Source organism: Helicoverpa zea, chromosome 7, assembly GCF_022581195.2.
Source record: "Helicoverpa zea isolate HzStark_Cry1AcR chromosome 7, ilHelZeax1.1, whole genome shotgun sequence".
NCBI classification, from domain to species: Eukaryota; Metazoa; Arthropoda; class Insecta; order Lepidoptera; family Noctuidae; genus Helicoverpa; species Helicoverpa zea.
Window position 1 is genome coordinate 10517146 of NC_061458.1, and position 23755 is coordinate 10540900.

The 23755-nt window shown below is 36.5% G+C and overlaps 1 protein-coding gene across 1 annotated transcript; it reads right to left on the reverse strand.

Moving 5' to 3' along the window:
* Positions 1 to 8553: 8553 nt before the first annotated feature.
* LOC124631985 (sorting nexin-4-like) lies at positions 8554 to 15250 on the reverse strand. Its single transcript, XM_047166638.1, has 10 exons — positions 15058 to 15250; positions 14878 to 14984; positions 14250 to 14388; positions 12819 to 12996; positions 12304 to 12442; positions 11776 to 11903; positions 11213 to 11375; positions 10507 to 10668; positions 9345 to 9459; positions 8554 to 9099 (listed from the first exon to the last, which is right to left on the reverse strand). Exons 1-10 carry the CDS (start codon positions 15133 to 15135, stop codon positions 9049 to 9051), a joined length of 1260 nt encoding a protein of 419 aa, XP_047022594.1. The 5' UTR covers positions 15136 to 15250; the 3' UTR covers positions 8554 to 9048.
* Positions 15251 to 23755: the final 8505 nt, after the last annotated feature.

Below are 23755 nucleotides of genomic sequence, written 5' to 3' on the forward strand. Positions count from 1 at the left end.
TTCTAGACAGCTTCCCGAAGCGGATTGAAAGACGGAAACAAAAGGGTTTTCAAGTAGATATCCGAAGTGTCAATAATAAAAGTTCTCAAGTTTTATCGTCTTCGCATAATCTGTATTTATTTATCTAGGAAAGTAACACGTAACCACAAGTTACGCAGCAATCACAAAAATATTCGGTCAAAATCTCATTAATAGCGATGTCAGCATGTGTCAGCGTAAACGAACTGATAAATAAATAGTGACTGAAATGTATGCACTTACTGCTATTATTAAACCACTCATAATATTCTTACAATAGGAGTAACTAAGTATTTAAGTATTAGCTCTTTCAAGTCTCGTGAATTAATGTATATTTCCATCAAGTGCCAATCGCAAAATATTTCAATTCATATCTACGGTCTCTAGACAGAACCAATTAGATAACTGGCTAATATAATAAGAGCTTATTTACTTACCTAAACACTAATTTTGTGAGTAAAAACGCACATTTTCGGTTGATAAGACAATTGATACATAAATTATCGGTAGTTTTTACCATTTCACTAATGAATTTTGTGGTGAGTTTTCCGAACAGCACGTAGATATTTTATAAAATCTATCAACAAATTAAGTAGAATTGCTGTAGTTTAGAGAACTATGACAAAACAACAGTCGATTAGCTGTAGCCATCTAATATTTACTTTTACAGTTAGGTACCTACCTTTTACACAATTGGGATGCTGTGGATTACTTCTACCGCGGTAAACAGTCGTAAAGATAATACCGAGCCACTAAACGCTTTGCCTCCTCTTGTTTTACTTACTTTTATTAAATAACTGCAGATTTGCGCTCTTAATAGCACTGCGGGTTACATTAATGCTTTTATGGCTCCGTAAAAGGAGACTGCACCGTAAATTTTTGGATATTAAGCATATTTTTATGTAATTTTAGGAGGCGTGAGGAAAACACGCCTTTTTTGTATTTTTTTTTGTGTTTAAATTATCATGCCTATCCGAGATAATCTGTCAACATTTAGGCTCATGATTGCAATGGATCCCCAAAATTGTGCTACTACCAAGCACCTATAAATGTAGTACAATTATAGTAAGTTCAACTCAGTCTTGCGCGCGGCCTTATGTGTGGGTAACCCTTGTACATATACAGTGACTTTGTGTGCGTGACAAGAGGTACAGTCGGGTACAAATACAGTTATTTAGGGGTTACGGCTGTTTAAAGAAAACAGTTATTACGTAATTTAATGTTTATTTATTTATAATGATTCTGAATCGCTCCTTGAAAAATCAAATGATGAATTTTGCATTTTTAGTCCACACTTTTATTTATTGTCCTCGTACCCCGAGCTAGAAAATATGTAAGAAGTATTTAATTCATCTTAGATATTTCACCTCATTTATTTCTTAGGTACTGTCAATGTCAATTTGAAAAAACGTATGAGAAAATAATGAAAAACTGTAAAATGTAATAATAAAAAGCTTTGAATGTTGTTTCATTTTTTGAAACGCTACCTGACTCCTTAAACATTTTCTCCGTGAAGAACTAGACATTTTCGTAAACGACTGTACCCATAACAAAAAGCGATAAGAACACGTCATGCTCGGACGACGTCACTGTCACACGAACGAAAGTTGTATATTTACAAGCCGACGCACACATAGGGCCGCGCGCAAATCTGAGTTGAACTATCTATACCAAGTTATTTGCAAAGATGACTTCCTGTTGATATTCTAATTCATTAAATATTTTCACAATACCATTTCAGTAATTTTACTTGGAAAACAAAACAGAAGACAAAGATATTTTCGTGCTTATTAACAACGGCAGATACTTATTATTTTATGATATAAAGCTGTTTACTGTCCTCGTTAGTGGAATAAGTCAAGACCTCTTAAATTATCTGGACTGGAAGTTGTTTCGCGAGGGCAACGCCCGATAAGAGCACTCGCTCTAATTTCTATGACAGTTGAACATCTCATAAAGTTCTTCAAAATAGTGGCATATTTAGAGCGTTTTTTGCCTGTCTGTAGGTACGCTAAAACTACTGGATCAATTAAAATGTTTGATATAGGTACCTATAGATAGTCTCGAAAGAAGTCCCTGAGAAAGGATACACTTTTGTCCGGGTATGGGAAAAAGTTCGGGAAAAAGCGGGGAAACAGCGATTTTATACAAGTACTTAGTAGGTAGTACGGATCAAGCATATTACGGAGTTCATTGCTCCTACATAAAATAGATGCAGTAATTCAAAACATCTCAAGTGTAGACTGTAGACAGCAATAGAATGAAAAACGATAGAAAATGATACCGAACATCGGTATTTCTACCGGAGTCTGTTACCTAATAATAGATTAAATTCTCATACCTTAGGCGCCGGCTTCAGAATTGCTTGCAAGCTGGCCGTACATAGCTGAAATAGTTTTGTGGCTACGAACGAATTGCAACGGTTCAGGAAACATGAGGAGCAGAGGAACCTTATTATTTCTTACTTGGGCAAAAGTCTAAAGATGCGTATGGTGTTGCTTTTCTATGGTTTCTCTAAAAATGAAGCAAAATTGTATATAAAAATTACACACGTGTACGTAGCCTCTACAAAAGTGTCACGCTCACAGATTTTTTAGCAGCAAGTAAAAAAAAACTGCCTTTCTGTTTATAGATAAGTCTAGAAAGGCTTAAATAGGTAGGTACTCGTAAACTGTACCTGTAGAGATATTCATGTAGCAGTCTGCTAACGTAGTACGTTTATTTCGCATCAGAACAATGTCGCTAGATATCTTAAAGTTGCACAATAGATGCCTTTGTAGGCGGTAGGTATATACCTAACATAGTATGGTCTTACGTATATGAATACAACAATATCATACAACGACTTCTATTCCAAGTGATAGTCAAGACAAATAATTAATCCTCTACTATGCAGTCTTAGTCGTAACTTAGCATATAAGACGTAGTAGTAAGTACGTAAGTAGGTACTACGTAATAAAAACAAAGGTCCATATAGGTTTGTCATATTATTATCATCGAAATGATAAAACATAAACAGCAGCTATTTATATTTTGATCTGAAACTGTGTCAAGGCGCAAGATTACCTAAGTACCTAAATATGTATTTGCAAAACGTCAACGTTTAGACATTCTCATAAGGTTTGAAAGACAGAGTTAACCAAGAACATAAGCTGTAATGCGACATGTCCTACCTACTGCTTATTTTACCGAATTCCCAAAAAGATGATTGATTTTTTTTATAATTTAAAGGAAATAGTCATTTGAATTCATATCGCCCCATACCTAGCCGGGAAGATGATGATGAATCATTTAAATCCAAAAAATGTCTTTGCCCATTTTCCCCCCAAATATGTATTTTCGATCAGAGTGAATTAATAAAAATCTAAGTAAACCACAATGTTACGAGCGTATGGAATCAATAAATCAATAAGTGGTTACCTCGTGCTATGCCGGCAGACAATTATAAACGTGTGAATCGACTGGCCGCCACAACTATGGTACTAACTTTGGTACAGTCGATCACAAAATAAAGATTCTCACGAAAATACAGTTTCTTTTTGGAAAGTCGGTTGAAATCCGAATAAATAAATCTATGGTAAGTTGAACGACGAAGCTTTCTAGATACCTATAGGAAAATTGGTGTCTTTTCTTGTCATTTTCAGCTCTAATTTCCAGGAACAAGTTGACGCCTGAAGCGTTTTGTAGCTGCAGTAGAAAATTAAGCCAGCTTGAGCATTCGTATTTTGTCGACGTCTGCATTTAGGAGCAAGTAACTGATGGACCTAGAACTGCATTCTCTTCATTGAATTCTGGGTAACATGTTCTAACTTCTGTATGTAATAAAGGTTAAAGTTAGTTTCATAATAATCGTATTATCTTGCAGCTGACTGTACTGAATTCTTTTCAACTGCCGCATAACGTACATATTTTATGAGGGTCTTTCTTTGTGGCGCTTCGTGGGAAATTATTGCAACTTACAACTTTTATATTGATTAGCTTATTATTTTTAATGTTTGTTTACTGTTGGCCATGTCATTTGTATGGACAATATTTCTTTTTCAAGGACATTCATAGGTTTCTTTAATTTAAAATTAATCACTTAATTTAGTTAGTTGGCCGGTTGAATAAACAATTGTATATACACTACTATATATCTACCCGTTTAAAATATGGTTTAGCAAAAGGTTATCTCCGACTCCTACCATTATTTTTCAGCCCCATGCAGTTAATAAGGACATGATCATTAAGTTAATATAAGACATGCGCCAAAAACATGAAACATCTTTGTTGTCGGGTAAATGGTGCTAGATTAGTATGAAAAGAGATCGACATAGAAGTGAAACAATAAAAAATCTTATACAAAGTGTTTGAGTTTATTAAAAACTGATTCATTGACACTTCAAAAAAATAATTAACATAAATAAAACATAGTCAACATAGCATATCATATAGTTTACAATATAATACAAACGTCGGATTCCTTTAAAATCACAGATGAGTATTTAAATTTGACAAGCGCGGATCCAGCCCTCAAAAAAGGTTGTGGTCACAGCTACTAGAAAATCGAAACTAGAAGCGGCTACTAGAAAAGTAAAAGTCGGAGCATGAACATGCTCATTAAAAATTATGCAAGTCGTTTATGAACTTTTGAATGAAATTATTTTTTTGAGCATCAGGACTTTGGCATTAGGAATGAAAATAAACTTAGGAGGAAGTTGGACCCGATAAAAAAAAATAGTTTCGATCCAAACCTATTTCAATCAATAACTTCTAGTAGCCAGTAAGCCAATATAGGGAGGGTTTGACGCATTTAGCATAGCATAGCATCGGGTGGCACCCCGGGCTGCTACCTATTGAGCACCCCAAAAAAAAAACGACAAAATAAAATTACGAACCAATCTAATAATGCTAAAAAAAACGTTTTTTTTAAATATATCTAAACTCATATTATGCTCACTATCAGTTCCGTCTCTAGCCTATGTACCGGGTGCAATCATTACTAAAGCACCCCTATGTATGGAAAGATTGTGAGTAGTTTTGTTTTTTGCGCGAGCGTAGCAAGCCGGAACATTTTTAGATTTCGTCGTAGTTATATACCAAGTTATAAAACCGAAAGCGAAGACGTGGTATAAAACCGTATAAATTTGCGCGAGCGTAGCGAGCGCAAAATTTTGGAGTCTTGGGACACGAAATCACAGAAACAAGTAAAAAAAAAAGGCACTGCTAAGTGAAAAAAACCGTGAGCGTAGCGAGCGCGAGATTTTTTGAGTTTTGGTACTGTTTTGTACAAAAAAATATAAAATAGTGACTATTGTAAATAATAATAATTTTATTGTAATAGACAGCTGTGTTGCTGGGAAGTTTGTTTTGTTCTTCACCGCTTCTTGTTAACCCGAAAGTCCTGAAAGAGGGCGTTTTGGGGGTGCTATCCTTTTCTACTTTCAATTTTAACTTAAACTAATCTAACTTTTTCGACATTGGACTTAAACCACCGCAAAGTGAAAAAGCCGCGAGCGTAGCGAGCGCGAATTTTTTTGAGTTTTGGGACACAAAAGTACCTCAAAAACTAAAGCTGTAAGAAAAAAATATGGTGATCTCGAATTAGTAAACAACAGTTATAAAATTAAATGCAACAAAAAAAAGTATTATTTTGTTCCCTAGTATTATCATCAGCCTATCGTAAAAGTGTGATGTCACAAGTCTAGGTAATAAGGTTGTGGGCATGCCCATCGTGCCCACAACGGTGGATCCGCCCTTGAAATTTGAGAGATACTACAATTTGTAATTTTGAAAACGACAATGAAATTCATGAATATAATTTAAATTTATATTATTTCTATCAATTCCCGATTATTCTTATATATTGTAGACATGTATCGTATGTAGTAAGATTCCATTATTCAATTTGAAAATGATTTGAGAATAACACACTTATCGGAGACTAGTATATCAATATACATTTTTAGGACATTATACACCTTTGGTTTTCTGGTTAGGACAAGAAATATCGCTCACCTAGCAGTATAATGACACATCTACTTTTTTCTTATTTTACAGAAACGAGGGTCAAAGATTTTGCAAACGTTTGAAACGAGGTTATGACTTCATTTTATATTTTATCTTATATTTTATGGTTTTAACAACTAACGCCGTGCCGTTTTACCACTTTATAAATTATACACTTTTAAACACTTAGGCCGTAAAAACCCAATATAGCTTTTTTTGTAAATGTGCCATTATACTACTAGGTGAGCGATATGTTTAGTAATTAAGTTTATTAGGCGGTAAACACTCATGGTCTGGAAAAATCGACTATTTGCGCAAAAAAAACATTTTTCTCAGCATTACCGACTACAATGTACTGCCTAAAATGTGCAAGACGCCATATTTTATCAAAATTATAATATTATACATTTTTATCCACAGTTTCAGTTTGAGCGAATGATTCTTTAATCGCCACTTGAAACTGTCACAGACTACACGTGAAGAAAAAGCTCGTAGGTTTATAATTATAACGGTTATGTACATAGAACTAGGTAGGTATATGTCTTTGTCTAACACTTAGGCTAAAATGCGTTCTATGGACACGAGAATTTTACGAAGTTTTCTTGGATTCTCTGGGAAATATCTATCAGATTGCCCTACGGAGGAAGGAAAGATGAAGGGAGGTGCAATAAGGCAGGTAGGTAAGACGCCTTCTTGTAGGTCAAATAAGTATGGGGTCGTGACCAAAATGATCAGTTACGGGTGAACTAACGAGGTGTTAAGGTTCCTTCACACATCTGTAGAAAATTTTTGGTTTTACAAAACGGAGCGGGTTCAAAAGAAGGCGTTTTTCGTTTGACATCTTCGCTCGTCATTTTATTCTCAATTTTTTAGGACTAATTTACTCAGTAAAATTCTGGTGCCCAATTAGAGTCTGTAGCAACTGTTCTAAATAGTTATTTTTATTAGTTTATTCAGAACAGTTTCCACAAACAATTGCATAGTCAATTTGACGCATACGAATAGTCTCGCCCGAATCACATTGGCCCCTAGAACTCAATATTACAATATTTGAACATTTAGGTGAAACTCATAATAAAAATAGTATGGAGAAATAATAACAGCGATCAGTAGAACAAATACTATTAACACACATTATTTAATATCAATTCAATTTACTGATATGGAATGAGTTACGATTTAATTTGTTCAATATATAAATTGGAATATTATTATCTTAGATTTATTAAACTGACTGAAATCTCAAAATCTATAGATTTTAGTAAAAATAAACCGATGTTTTATTATAAAAAGAATTAGATTTTTTTGATTACAGTAGTTATTGCAGTCAATTCTACCACACAGAGTAAAAAAATACTATGACAACTATTTTTTTAAACACCGATTTTTCGTTCACAAATGAGTATAAGATATAAACATATAACGTCATTCTCAAACTGAGCAAGTGAATAATTATCATATTTTTTTCTCTTAGACGTTCATAGGCAGCAATGGTTTTTAATGTCCATGGACGGTTTTATGTCCAAAGAGTTCGTAAATAGAGGGACGGATGTCACTTGAGTGTGGTTATATCATAGACATAATATTAGTAAACAGGACTGCGCATATAAACCCAAAAAACGAGCCGAGTGAAACAGTTAGTACGGAGGCTGTCTGTCCCTTTCTAATAGGGTGACTATGAGATTAAGCTATGTGAGACCAATCCGAGTTTGCTAAGATTATTAAACACAGATTAGTATTGAAGTTTTAACTTACGCAGTTTGTGACCTTAAGATACTAATAAAGGCTTTTAATAATTAGCGGAAATTAGCAGTATAAAAGCAGGAAGATTCGAAGTGAAGACTGTTTTTTTTGTATTTCTACTTCATATATAGACTGCTGAGCCATTTATGTCGCCTTTCTTCATTTTTTGGGAAGCTATAACAATAGTACAACAGTTTTAAAATCCATCACCCATATTTTGACTCGTTACAAGAATTCATGGGCACCCTAGTTGTTTGGTTTACGAAAATGTTATTATTAGCTAACCTGTGGAACGATATATTGCAACCACCATAGGATTCACTTTTGCAAGTAGAAACGCAACACTTTTTCACCATTTTAATAGTTTAAATTGATTTAATACAAAAAACTATAAACAAAATTTTAAATGCTGATTACGCGCCAAGAATGTTCAGGGTTACCGCTAGAAAATAAAAAAAAGCAAAATAAAAATTTATGTTGTTTATGTTTTAATAATAAATACGAATAAATTAATGCGATTGTTATTAATTTGTTGACTTACAATTGTTAAAATAAGATAAAAATGTAAGTGATTCAATTGTTTTTGGGAAGACAAAACTTTTGATCACAACATTTTTTTATGCTGGCAAGGTGTTAGAAAGAGACAAACAGCCTCCGTTCGAACTATCCTTCTCGGCTCGGATTTGCCTCTGTGTATTATGCAACCAATTTAGTACCTTATTGCGTTAGAATAGAGTTCATTTTCGTAAATATATATTTTGAGCGTGCGCAATCTTGTTTAGTAATATTATATCTATGGGTTATATAGTACGATCCAAAGACCCAGTTACACCTATTAACCATAACCAGCCTAAAAAGACTACTTGATGCCCATTGGTCGAATTAGCGGTCTGACATCTGCAACTCAATGTTACAGTTCGGACGTAAGATTGGTTATTTATGGCGTTATTTGCCGTCTGCCTAAATTTTTTACGAATGTAATTTTTGTATAGTTCGCGCAACTTTTCAATTCTGAAGTTAGCCATTGGACTCCTTACGCATACTGCCGACAGTTTTGGTTAGGTATCCGAAGTTGGACACAATTGGTTTCAAAATATTCCAATGATGAAAACACTTTTGCACATGCGTAATGCGTCAAATGGCTAACTTCAGAATTGCAAATTTACGTGGTGCGATCTACAGTCGGTATTTCCTTGCTCAATTTCAAAGTGACAAAAGTTCAACTTACAAAGTGAGATAGAAAAGTATTAAGACTAACGCACAGTAGGTACATTTGGTATAAAAACTCCTTGGTGGAGTCTACGGCATGTTTTGAAGGCATTCCTTAATCTGCGTCCACGCTTGTAGGTTCTAGTGAATGAAAAAAAAAAACATGTTTATATACGAAAACGATTTAAATAAAAGAGGTTGTCATTTTGGCCTATATGTGCGGATATTATCTTACGTTTGGCTGAACCGATTTTGATGAGGTTATCAGCATAGTATTTGTCAGATTTAGGAGAAGGTTTTAGCTGTATTGTTGAAGTCCGTTGTTTTTTTTTTATTATTTTATAAAACTTTCGAATTATTAAATTAACTTTTTTAATGTATCTTACCTTTTTGGCGGCTTTCACTTGCAGAGTAATAAAGCTAACGAGTGACTCGTGGAGATCCTTGTCTTTTTGTTTTTGGAAATATTCTATCTCTACCTGCGCCTTCTTGGTGAATTCTCTGTAACAAATTGTATAATCCAAAATGAAATATCCAAGATAATGTAGTTCAAAGAAATAAATAATACTAGCACCATTTTCATAAAATTTCAACTTAATCATAATAAAGTTAGTCTTCTGGCACAATGAACGAACTGATTAAATTACCAACGAACAAAAGCATTTTGTATATGAAGCTTTATGTATTTAACATGAGCTTTAAGGAATATATACATTTTGCATACATTAATTCGCATTGAATCATGCATACTGTTTTTAGGAGATCATTATAGAAATAGTAGCACATGAAAAGTACATTTATATTTTATTTGGTCAACAGGTTATAACAAGGAGTATACATGTCTACTAGGGAATGCAATCCCGATCCCGCGGGATCCCGATCTCGCGAGATCTCGTGTAATTTTTCGGGATCAATCCCGACGCATCATATGACGAGATCCCGTTCGAGATTGACGGGATTGGGCGGCAGTGGTCAGTGACGCAACACACACACAACCAAGTCCTTTTGCACCTGTATATACGTCCACGAGCTTAGAAAAATTAGAATCTACCATTAAAAAAGAAATGGATTTGCTTGAGTGTGGAGGAACAAGGGGGCGATTTTTGCAGTTTGCATATAATTGCTTCGCCACGCTGTTGCCAACCAGCGTTGAGTCGGAGAGGGCATTCTCAGCAGCGGGGTACATTGCAACGGACATTAGATGCCGTTTAGCAGATGAAACTATTAATACACTTTGTTTTTTAAGGAGTCATTTTCAAAATCACTCTTTTTACTAATTCCCTTGAAATAAGCTTATTGTTTTGATTACCTAATTTACCTACGTTAATTTCCTTACAACCTGATTATTATTTAGTTGGTAAGATTAAAGAATAAAGGTTTTTATTTTCTTTCGAGTAATATGTTATTTTAATTAACCTCACTATCACAAACAAGCAGTTATCAGACATACAGCTTTTTCAGTCATCTGAATTCAATTTTTTTTTAAATTAGACGGGATCCCGAATTTGCAATCTCGAGTCGGGATTGCATTCCCTAATGTCTACTCACTCTAGATCACTCTTAGCTTTCTCTATAGCATCCTTGTCAGCCAGGATCTTGGTGTCCAGTGCTCTCGTGGCCTGGTCGCGCACGATGTCGGGGTCGGTGGTGCCGAACAGACGCGACATGATGCCCGACTTGCCCGCCGCCGCGCGGCTGCGCTCAGACACCCTGACGAACGAAATATGGTAAAGAATATGTGACATATAAGATATTATTTTAGTATAGATTGGCGAGATGTGAAGTTAGTCAATCTATGAGCAGTGAACAAATGTATTCCTAAAAATTCTATACGGAGATAAAAATAATTGGACCAACCATTCTACACTTGTTGACTTTTGCAGTAAAATGTTAATTTTTATCCCTATCTACAATTTTTAAATCGGTAATAAAAGCTAAAAACACTTTCCCATATAACAATACAAATCATCAACGGCATTGGCTCCCCAAGTCACCGCTATCATTTTCCTACACCTACAAGTCTGACACTTAGTTGATGATTTCAAAAGAAACATATTCCTTGAGCATCACTTGCAGCAGCATAACTTTATTTAAAATAATCTACACCTACAACTTTCAAGATGTTAAATACCAAAAAATATTTTCTTTCCTAAGCAGTTTCACCAGTTACTGATAAAATCTTTGATAACCTATCAGTAACTTATCGGACAAATAAACTATTTCTATTGGTTTCACAAGTCTCGGATAGTAATACCTATTAGTGAGCGTATCCTGTGCATTCTCCAGTGCCCGCTGCAAGGTCTCGTGGTTGGTGCAGAGCTGCTGCAGAGCGCTGGCGTAGAACAAGTACTCCTTCAGCTGGTCTGCTAGCTGCTCCTCGTCTTCTGCCACTGAGTCTATGCTGTCTGCTATTGAGTCTGTAAATATTAATTAAGGTTTCTTTAAACAGGGCTTGAAAGAATTTTCAGAGCTGAACTTTTCCTAAATGTACAATAGCCTTAAAAATGCCTTCTAGCAAAGTCTGCTGGGGCATCCCTCTAGCAAGATTCGCAAGGTCATTTATTGTTCTACAAACACGAAATACGTATTTGTCAATATGTCGTTCGATGCGAGTTTTAGGAGATTACCATTCAGTCAGCACTATGCTTATTATTAACCTGCTGGGTTTGTGAAACTGCTTCAAAAAATTAACGCACTCTTTGAACAGATGCTTCTAAAATGCCCAAACGAAACGAATGACGATGAGTATGGCTAAGTAAATATATAAGTAAAATAACTCTAGTAAAATATAAGAAATAATGATGGTCACTAACATACCGAAGTAATGTCCCGCCTTCTGCAGTCCGTCGCCCATCTCCTTCTCAATAACACTCCATTCACTGAACAATTTGCCGTAGTTCGCGTGTAGCTTGCACAAAGCGTAATTCTTTTCTATTATTTTTGATCTGAAATGTGATCAAATACAATATTATTTATTTACGAATACAAAATCAATAGGTTCCGATTTAACGTGTTGGTCTTAAGGAAAGTCGGCTCTCTGGAACCTTTGTGTTAATCATTTTATTGTATTTTAGACCACTCCCAGATTATTATTTTTTGTTAAGCAAATGAAGTGCTAGTAATGGAAATATTAGACATAAACAGGAAAAACATATGTTGCATTTTCTAGGAATGCAATAAAGGAAGGAAAGGTATGCACTATTAATTGCAGTTTACCTAACAATTTTATAAACCTATTTACCTAGGTCTTTTCAGTAAGATTGTTACGCTTTCATCCTAAGACTACTGGACGGATTATGAAACTTGGCTGTCAAATATAAGAAGCCAGTATTAAGTAAAACTTACCTAGTATAAAGAAAGTTTCCTAAATTAGTCTCTAATTGTTTCCCATAGTTTTTAACACTCTCAATCTCTGGATCTGGCTTTTTTAGCCGAATTGACACAGAGAGTGATTTGATCTTGTTTTCTGCTTGTAATATGTACCCTGAAATCATCAGACATAATATTAAATTAAGTTATATATGCAGGTTTAGTTTATGCCTAATCCTATTTTTAGGCACTGAAGATATGATCAGTTAGGGTGTCACTTACTAAAAATACTCCAAATTCTCAAGAGTCTTATGGATCTAACAGGTATGTTAGTCTGTACTGCTCTTTTACATTGAGTAATGGTCTTGGCACTGTCAAAGTCAAAAGTTTTTATTTCATGTAGGGCTTTCGAGGCCCTTATGAACAGTCAGACACTTGTTGCATGGTTCCAAAAAGTGGATATCAAGGAGAAGTACTGGCAATAAACTCCATTAATTACTTTTATTAATATTAGTGTGCCAGAAAATTAATTACATAAGTTCCATACTGACCGCTATCAGTAATAGTTTCCCGCCAGCCGTGCTCCTGCTGTAGGAAGTTGATGAACTGGTCATCGAAGCACAGCCGCGGGTGGGACGCGACCCGCAGCAGGAAGTTCTCAAGCCCCGCTCGTCTTCGCTCCACAAACTCAGGGTCCGTGGTGTCTGACTTCCTCCAAGCGTAAAGGACCTGAAGATATATTGTCATAGTATACAATGGCGGTTCTACAAGTTCTACTTGTTGGGACAAAATTATGAATATACATAGAAATTACAGGATTAAAATTAAGTCAATTGGGTTACTATAACACGCGTTAATGATGTAACTATCCTTCTGACATTTCAATATTTTGTGGAACATACAACAGCTGGGTAATAATTGCTTGTTTCTAATTAAAATATGTTATGTACTTTAACTAGTCTACATTATCAATGAATACTCATAATAAATAATAAATATTTTGGCTGATTAAGGTGTATTATTTTCACTCTTCTGTTATCAGAAAATAACAAACGATTGATTGGTAATGTAAATATTAACACACCTACTTTTTATCTTTATTGTTTTGAACTTTCTCTACAAGTCATGACTATTTGAAGATAGAATTATCATGTAAATGTTGATTTAATTATGATAATAATTACATCAATGAGATAAGAGACAAAGATAGTTTTATGTCTTCATTGTAATATATGTATAAAACATTGAAAGCAAAATATATAGTTAATAGAAAGAAATACGTTATTAACACTTATATCATACATGGATGTAGAAAAAATTTGATGATATATTATGTAGAACTGCCAGCTTCTTGGGTAAACTCCCAGTTGACAGCGATGGGGATGAATTTTTTGACGCGTTTTAGTTATAGTGTCTCTTTTTGTTTTACTATAGTCTGTTTTTTAATCTCGTAGACTAAATTGACACTTGCAAAATGTCAAACTTTCTAATAATTTTGCTAGCTCTGTGGTGCAGTGTTGTACTTACGATACCGGTTCGTTGAATCGTAACTTTTTACAATAAGTCATCCTGAAATAATGGGCTTATCCTTGATGATTACGCATGGCTTTGCGTGGTCAGATATCCCTGGCAGTTTGTAGCACGTCGTACAGCCATGTGTACGTACGTGAATTTTAAATATAAAACTTTGAATGAATATTAAATTCGTCTATTATAGATAAAAAGTTACGATTCAACGAACCGGTATCGTAAGTACAACACTGCACCACAGAGCTAGCAAAATTATTAGAAAGTTTGACATTTTGCAAGTGTCAATTTAGTCTACGAGATTAAAAAACAGACTATAGGATAGTTTTTTATATGTATTGTAAATATCTAAGTAAATAAAAACATTCTAAACTGTAGAACTTCTAAAGTAGAATTTTTAGAGCTACAAAAGTACCTTCCTCTGGGTTTTAGTTAAAAATATTGATTAAACTCACCCGCTTTTCAGGCAGTGGTGGTATGATGACATGGGGGTAAGTTACGAGTAGGTAGTCATGAATCTGTTCAAACTCTGTGTACCGTCTCCAAATTGTGCTAATCTTTGACTGCACCAGCTTGTAATCGGGGTCTGTCACTCTGAAATAAAAAGAAAATTACTGCGGCAAATGTTTTGAAAACTAGATATGGAAATAAGATATCAATTATTTTTAAAAAAGTTGAGCATACATTCACTTATATACAGATATTGCATTTTTCTATTATTAGATTTGTTCATATCGACTGTTGTTTTGATGCCTTGCTTTTACATTTAGTAATAAAAATGATTGCATGACAAAATTCTGATAATATTGTTTCTTTGCAGAGCTATACTTCTAATATAAAAATTTTGTTTCACATTCTATGGCATGTAAAACTAGTTTTCTTAGTAATACCATTACCTTCAGTAACACCAACAATAGAAAGCAAGAAATAATTAATTTTATGAGGAAATGACCTAATTAGCTTTGACATTTCAATCTCAGGCTCTTGGTACCATTGGAAGTGGTGTAGGCAGCGGTAATAAGTCTAATTGACGCACAATGGACGTCTAATTTGTTAAGAAAACAATAGAATAGAACCACTTACTTGAGATCGATTAGATATACGGTGTAATGATCACGAACGTGCAACGTCCCATTAGCGCGCTTTTCTGACTCAACTATCGAAATATCAACGTGTTTCAACAACGTATCCTGGAAATAACACAAAGATAAATACTTTTCACGTCCTAAATAAAGGAAAGTAGGCGTAGTAATAATACAATACCTGGCTATCGAAGTCATCCGCTGTTTCGATAACGCTAGGCGATCTCGACGCCTTGACCGGCGAATTTTGTGCTGACATTTTGCTTTGGGATGCGATTTAACGTAATATGAGGTGGTATTATTTAGGTGTAATAAAGAAAATTATTTAAAATTTCCAGACAAGAAAACAGTGACAAACTGTCAAATGACAACACAAATATCAAAATTGATGACAGATTATAAATATTTTATGTTAATGTGACAGCAGGATAGCACTATATCCCTTTAGTGCTAAGAGTGAAAGAGTACAAACATTAATGCAATATTTAATTCGTGGAACAGGTGTATTAGAGCGTTCCATGTCTACAATTAAATATATCAACATTTAATGCATAGCACTAAGAAGGATGTTAGGCATTGCGTGGCGACATCCTGCTCGTATGCGGGCAATAGGCTGGCAAAAGGGCAAAAGTGACAGATTCAGCTAAGGTAGTTGGCAGGTACCAGCCAGGTAGTCCGATAGTCTAAAAAAGATCGCGGGTAATTTAAGAGATTTTAGAGACTGTGTTGAAGGTACACCGTACAGGGGGCTTCCTAAGGTTGAGATGATGGATATAACGATGATTATTAGTAAGTAGTAATTAAGAGAATAAATAGAGTAGGTGTAACAGTAAAATGGTAATCACTGTGATTATGATCAATTACATTTCGATATAAAGTCACAAATCTTTCCGGAGACTTTCCAGCATGGAAATTTCCCGATACATTTTAGCACTAGGTGGCCCTATCTACCTAAGTGGGTAGCTAAAAGTTTATGAAACTTTTTCATCTAGTTTCAGTAGATGGGCGGGCGCTACTAATTAAAAGTTTGTTTGTTTTCTAATAGATAAGGTTACAGAAATAACTAAGTTAATGTGTGACATCAAAGAGAAAGTACCCAGTTTGAAGTTATTTATTGTTGTTCAAGGTATCTTGAAATCACTTGAAACTTATAAGGTACCTTTTAATTAAGTATGTTAGGAACAATTTGGCACTGTTAATGAAGGTCGAAACCTTACCTTACTTGTTTAATTAATAATTTTGGCTACTAGGTAACTCAGGATAGGATGTAGGTATATAATTATCACCAAGTGTAGATTTTTTAAAATGAGGAGTGATTCGACATACAAGTATCAAAAATTGTGTCATACGACTTGTCGCCGTCGTTTGATTTAATTGTTTTAATAGCTTGTGCTCGTGGTCGCTAGCGTCTTGAGGCAACTGGTTCCCGCATGAGGACGAAAAGTAGCTTATAGGAACCATCCTTCCTATGTTATTTGTATGTTTATTCCTATGTTAGCTAAGTTTTATCAAACCTGATGGATGGGTACATGAAAGAGTAAAAAACGCATTTTTCGGACACTTTAACGGCATAATTTATAATATTAGTAGGATCCTTTAAATATCCAATTATCTAGAAAATCCTTTGATATTAGTCCCTACCCACTTCCATAGGTGGAAGTAGTGGGTAGACAAGGGTACAAAGTCTACACTGACTATTTGGGAAACCTAGACTCATGTACTATAAGATTTACGTCATAGCTAGGTGACATTGAAAAGGGACCGCGGTTCGTGATTCGTGAAACAATTTCAATAGGTAATCATAAAATGACCATTTACCTTCCTCGATATTGAAAACAATTAGACTTAGCTGTTTTATAGTTTACTAGCTTCTCTCAGATTTTGAGTATTAAACTACCAACTGAACTACACCACACACGGATAAAAATAGGCTATAGTCTTCCTCGATGAATGGGCATCTATTATTATCTAACACTAAAATATTTTTTCAAATCGGACCATTAGTTGCGTTCAAACAAACAAACTCTTCAGCGTAATAACATTAGTAAGGACCTACGTATAGGTAGATGGTACCACAGATTATTGACACCATTTTAATAAAAGCTGGAAAATAAAAATAAAGTTATTAATTTCTATAAAAGGGGACAAAGCCGACGGTACCTATAGATTATAACGGTTACTCAGTAACTTATAAATAACCGCGAATAAGTAATTAATGTTGGCGGAAATCTGTGAAATTCGTCCCACTTTTGGTATAATAACAGGATTATATTAAAGCTAAAACAAAGTTTGAATTAAACAGGTTAATTTTAGCCTTGACTTAAATACGGCTTAACCTTTCGTCTGTGTTATATACCTAAAACATGTCAAAACAAAAAGTTTGTACGGTATCGTTATTTTATTTTTAACCCCTGACGACGTCTGACTGTCTGTGGCGCCGAAATTCTTTGAACGGATGAACCGATTTGGCGGTGGATCTTATACACATTTCATTAGGTATTATGCATGTTCATACTAAAATTATAAAGTCGAACTGTGCTTACATCAATTTGGACCACTGGTAATGACGCGATATTTTTATGTACATACCTAGGTACTTTAATCACTTTATAACATTAGCTAGTTGTAGGTATTTAACTCTGTTTATAAAGATGTGTCTCAAGCAAAAAGCTTCATCCGTAGTGTCACAGTTATTGTCCTCGACAAACATATTAATGGCGACGCGATGTCACGGGAGATAGGGACATATTGTAACGTAAAGTGGTTTGTGACGAGCTCCGCATCAGCTACAGATGTTTAATAAACTACAGCCAACGGTTGATAATTTAAACGTAGGTAATGTATGTTTCAGATTTGATACGTGTAGGGCTGCCATCTCGAATTTCGCCAAACCCGGACAAACATTAAAAAACCCGGACATTTGGCGTAAATCGCATTTTTCCCCGAACGAGTACGATTTTTTTTTTATACAAAATAATATCTAATTTGTAATCAATTTACTATTAACATACTTATACTTAAATTCAATGAGGTGCTTCCTCACATGAAAAGTGTCCGGATTTCCCGGACACTTCTTGAAACCCCGCCCGGACGGCCCCCGGACGGCTCCCAAACGAGGACAAATCCGGAGAAACGGCAGATGGCAGCCCTAGATACGTGTATTGTTTGGGACGAATTTGGGACTGTATATAGTGTTAATCTTGAAACAAGTGACAGTTTTACTGTTACGTTAACTTATCAAAATGCCTACGAACTTTCTTTCAGTAAATAGTTTTTACTTAGTTTTAATTTCTCTTAATTCTAATTTTGAGCAGGCTTTATGATGGCCCAGCATTTTTTATCAAAAGGATTTACTTTCTTTTTCTAAGAATCGTTTTCATTTAAACGATAAGGGTGCCAAAAATATTACTTAAGTATTTCCTTTTTTTCTCGGCACGTCCCTACCTATTGTAGCTTGGACGTTGTACAACGGTATATCGGTTATTAGAGTGGATATTACAAGGCACGTAGTCAAATATCTACAATAGAAAAGTTTCAATTCTTAGCGTTCCTGCGCAGACAGACGATTTGGTTCTCAGATATTTTTGGAAGGCGTTTTTTCGGAAGCAGGGAAGCGAATAATATAGACAGATATGTAGGCAGACGTTAAATAACCGATAGTGATAAAATAAGACCTAGATTCACGGCGTATCGTGTCACAGATATGGATACATAGATTTTCTACGGTTATCATAGTGAATCTACTGGTTCTTTATTACTCTGTGCCGCATTTTATCGCGTCTGTCTGGATCGACTGGATCAGAAAAACAAATGGTTTGGGATAAATACCCGTTTACTTCTATCTAGATCATAGGAACTCATAGTCCGGGTTTACCTACCTAGGTTGGAAAAAGAGGCGAATTTTTATTAGGTCTTACATGCATTAGGAGTAGGAAGTATTTAATTTTTGAAAATTACAAATCATATTTTTATTCGATATTTGGTGGCTAAAATTCATGAATTATATTATCACTTTAGGTCACGATGTTAAGTTAGAAGCATTTTCTTTTTTTCATTAATAATCTTTATGTGTGGTTTAACCTAAACCATTCATTAATAACACTGATGACAGACAATAAATGATCTTCATGACATTATAAAGCTGAGCCATATCATGTATAATGTATGACTGAAGAATAATAAATTACATTTGCAAAAAGAAATCTGCAAAAGATACTAAAGATTTTCTTTAGAAATACTTGCATTGCTTCGTTCGTAATGTAATCTGGTTTTAGTATCTTATTAAGTAATCCGAAGTTCTTAAGATCATTCATACAATGGGTTCGTTCTAATGTTCTTGAACCTGTTGAATTCTATTGACTTAAAGTCCACACATGGGGTGAATAGAGATTGATTTTTGGAACATAAGCGCGGGTTTAAATATGTATTTACATTGGAGTTTCATTTTACTTATACTTACTTGTAAAAATCTCACTAAAGTAACTTCTAGATAAATAAAAAAACTCTGGTTGATAAATGCCTGTTTACGTGCCGAAATATAGTGCTGTAAATGGCAGTTTAAAAAATAATTGTATTGAAAATTGAAAACAACATAAATACGTTTTCACTGCTAAAAAGTTTCAAAGGCAATGTCGTCGCCCTGAACATGGCAAAGTTTTCCAAAATAGTTGAGAAATTGTTCCATACCATCTGTCTGTGAAAGTTTAGCCCATCTACCCACGTACCTGCCTTGATCAGCTCAGCTCATAGCAAATATTATGTGAATATTTTACCGAAGCCTCGAATTATTTGCGAGTTATGGTGCGCCGGAATTTTAATGAACTGAAGTCTAAATTCAATGCTAAAACTAAGTTATTTAACTACATTCCTTTGTAAGTTTTGACTAGCTGTAGCCCGCGATTTCAGTCTCGTCCCGGGGGAACAAAGTAGCTATTCTATATTTTATTCTGATGTAAGTTTTAAGTTTCATCGAAATTCGTTCCGTCGGTTTTGCGTTATGATTAACATGAAGGTCAACAACAACAATACTATAAACATGAAGGTACAACCTTCAACTTCAACCTTCATGTTTATAGTATTCTAATATCACCTTAAAATAACAAAAAACCGAAAACACTATAGATTGAAGTTATTTACCTATGTGATGTCAGTTATATACGGTTAGGCTGCGACCCGACCACAACAGTTGGGAAAAGGCTAGGCGGGTACATGAATGCAGTGTCTACGTAAATCAAGCCTACCTATTAAACCACAAAATATAATTTGTATAACACTCATAATATGTCACCATGCTGCGTAAGCTTTATTTGAGCGTTCCCTTAATCCTGGGTTTAGCGTTGTCAGCCTAAAAAAAAAAACGGATTTATAATGGGAAAACATGTGAAAAAATTTATTCGTATTTTTTTTGCTCAGAGTTGTGTTCTTTACTGTATGTTGTGTTTTTGGTATTAAAATTAATGGTAACATGTTTCTGGAAAATTCGCGGTCATTCGCATCTACAAAGGGTAATAGATAGGTAGGAGGCAGGCATTTTCGTTTTTAAAAAAGTCCATCTACGTAGGTAACTAGCATAGGTAGGTACTAAGTTTTCAATTACAAAATATCGCCATCTTTATAATATTACTACACTTTACTTACAGGTCATATTTATCTTGACACCAGGATTTAGGTATATTTCAAGCTTATGTTATAAACTGCAATAAATGTTGACAGTCTTAGAGTCTCGATCGTGCTATGTCACAGGTCGGCTTCGGTTTCCTAGGCTTAGCATAAAATATTGCGCTACCGTGGATAATCGTTTGAGCATTTCAAACCGCCAATTAACTTGGTATAAGATATCTACGTGTTCAAAATGCAGAAATGACTCCTGATCCTTAACACGTTGAGTGTGAAATGAGGTCCAAACCACCTGACTGGATAAAAGTGAATGTGAGGGAATTACCCTGTACAATATAAATCTACTTCGTAAATAGTTTTGCTGCAATTTCCAGTTGTATCTATGTCAAGTTTATTTTATACTTTTTATACTTTAACTAATAATGAAGCTATGGGAGTGGGGTTTCCAATTAAACGCACCGGTTATGATTACGTTTGTATAATGAAGAAAGAACATAACCACACTACACCATTATCAGAAAAGTACAAAAAAAGTTATAAGAATTATTACAAAAAAAAGAGTTAATCACTAACGAACACAGTTATCGGGAGGATTCGTGGTATACATAGACTTCGTGTATAAAACTAACTAGCCTCGGCTGTTGGCGGGGCTGCGCGGAACGAGCATACATATATATGTGTGTATCACACGCCGGTTGGTGGCGGACTGCGCGGGGTGCGGGCCGGCCAACAGTCGTAGGCGCTTCGACGCCTAAGCGGCGCGAGCCGAAAGAAGCCGAAGCTATCCGAGCGCATCTATGTCCGCGCCGTCAAGGTAGCGCGGGGGGATGCGACCACGGGACGCTCGTACTGGACGAGTATGTTCGGAATGTAAATGGTTTGCTACACACTCCCCCTCCAGTTCTGGAGAACGCCCTCGCTCCTGAACTGGTATGCTAACCGTTGGACGTCCGCGTTTCCTTTTAGGGATGACGGGAAGAGGGAAGGAGTGATCATTACCGTGGTAACGGGTAATGTCTTGCGAATGGTATCTGCCTATGACAACATCAGGTTGCTGCGTGCTGGCTACATTGAATGTTGTGGGACTAACTACTCCCACGATTTTATACGGTCCATCGCGACGTGGGTAAAACTTCGACGTACGGTCTTTCGATGCGCTGCTAAGTAGGTGCGACTTCAACATTACTAAGTCACCTACCTGGAAAGAATCCGACGGTCGGCGCGAAGCGTCAGCATACCGTTTCGCCCTGTCCTGTTGGACCTCCACGCGTTCTCTTACAGCTGAGAACGAGTGGAGGAACTGCCTAAGATAAGGTGTAATTTGCGGCACGAAGTTATGCTTTTCCTCAATGGCACGAAGGTCATGAACGACCTCTGTGGGGGATCGCATTTCTCTGCCAAAGGACAAATAAGCGGGTGATCTTCCTGTAGTGCGGCACTTAGCGCTGTTGAGGGCAAATCGAATCACCGGCAACTTCTTTGGCCAAGAAGTGTGGTCTCCCTCTACGAGATGAGCTAGCATGGCTTTGAGGTCACGATTCTTTCGCTCTGCAGGATTCGACTCTGGATGATAGAGAGGAATGAAGTTTTGTTTGATGTCCAATACTGTCATGCATTGGCGCATGACGGCTGAAACAAATTGGACACCGTTATCTGAAATAATCCTACGAGGTAGACCAAAGCGCATGAAGTATTCTTCAATAAGAATGTGGGCACAAGCTTCTGCTGTGGCTTCTTTAAGAGCATACAGCTCGGTCCATCGTGTAGCCGTATCTTCAACGAGTAAAATCCATCGCTCCCCCTGGTCTCCCTCCGGTAGCGGGCCGAATAAATCTATAGCCAACACCTCGTTACGTTGGTTCATAACGGGTGTCTGGAGTAAGCCTGGTGGTTTGGCGTTGGTGGCCTTATATCGTTGGCAGTGGATGCAGGCTTTGACATAATCAGTGATTATTCTCCGCATTCCTGTAAAATAATACAGCTGTGCTACTTTCTGGTACGTTCTGTCAATGCCTGGATGGCCGGCTGTTGGAGAGTCGTGCAACTCTTTTAAAATATTTGGAACGTGGCTTGCAGAGATGACTAGTTGCGGTGATTCACTCTCAGAGTCCGGATTATATCGGAACAGGACACCTTGATCCATGAGGTAACCCCTTTCTAGCCATCTTTGGGCCGCGACATCATCAGGTCCCTCAAGCTCCTTGACAATCTTTTCCACTTCAGGGTCTGAGAGTTGTTCCGAGCGAAGTTCACTAGGCGTCTTCGTAGGCAAGTCACAGATGACTGAGCAGATACCGCAGCTGTCACGAGAGTCGCTAGAACAGATCGGCCTGCTCAGCGTGTCTGCCACGACGTTCGCTTTCCCTGGTGTGTACTGGAATTGGATGTCAAAAGCTTGAAGCTTGAGCGCCCAACGGACCAACCTACCTGTTGGTGATTTAAGTGAAAGCAACCATCGCAGTGGTTGATGATCGCTGCCGATTACGACCGGTTGGCCGTCTAGGTAAGGCCGGAAACGCTCCACCGCCCACACTACAGCAAGCGCTTCACGCTCGGTGGTAGAGTAGTTGCGTTCTGCTGCGTTGAGGAGTCGGCTGGCGTATTCAATTGGCCTTTCCTGATTACCATCGCCCTGTAATAAAACCGCACCTAAGGCGTAGTTACTTGCGTCTGTACGCAGAATGAAGGGACGATTGAAGTCAGCTTGGATCAGTACAGGAGCTGTGGTTAGTAGACGCTTCAGCTCCTCAAAAGCTTGAGACTGCTCTGAGTCCCAAGACCATATTTGACTTTTCCTAGTCAAGCGTGTAAGTGGTTCAGCTACCTTCGAGAAATTCGGTATGAACTTTCTGAACCACGAACATGTTTGTAGAAAGGTGCGCAGGTGTTTAAGGTTACCTGGTTCCTTCATCTCGAGAACAGCACTCACCTTCCTAGGGTCGGTGGAAACACCTTCTTGTGTAATAACGTGGCCGAGGTAATGAACGCTCCCCCTAGCGAAAGCGCACTTCTCCCTGTTTACATAGAGGTTGAATTCGGCCAGACGTTTAAAAACTGCCTCGAGGTCTTTTAAATGTTGAGTATAACCTTGAGAAATGACTAAAAGATCGTCTAAATATGCTAATAAGGTTACATCCTGTAAAGCTGAACAAGAGCGGACACGATCAATGAGACGCTGGAACGTCGCAGGTGCGTTTCGGAGACCGAACGGCATTCTTTTGAAACGGTAAGTACCGAGAGGGCAGATAAAAGCAGACTTGTCC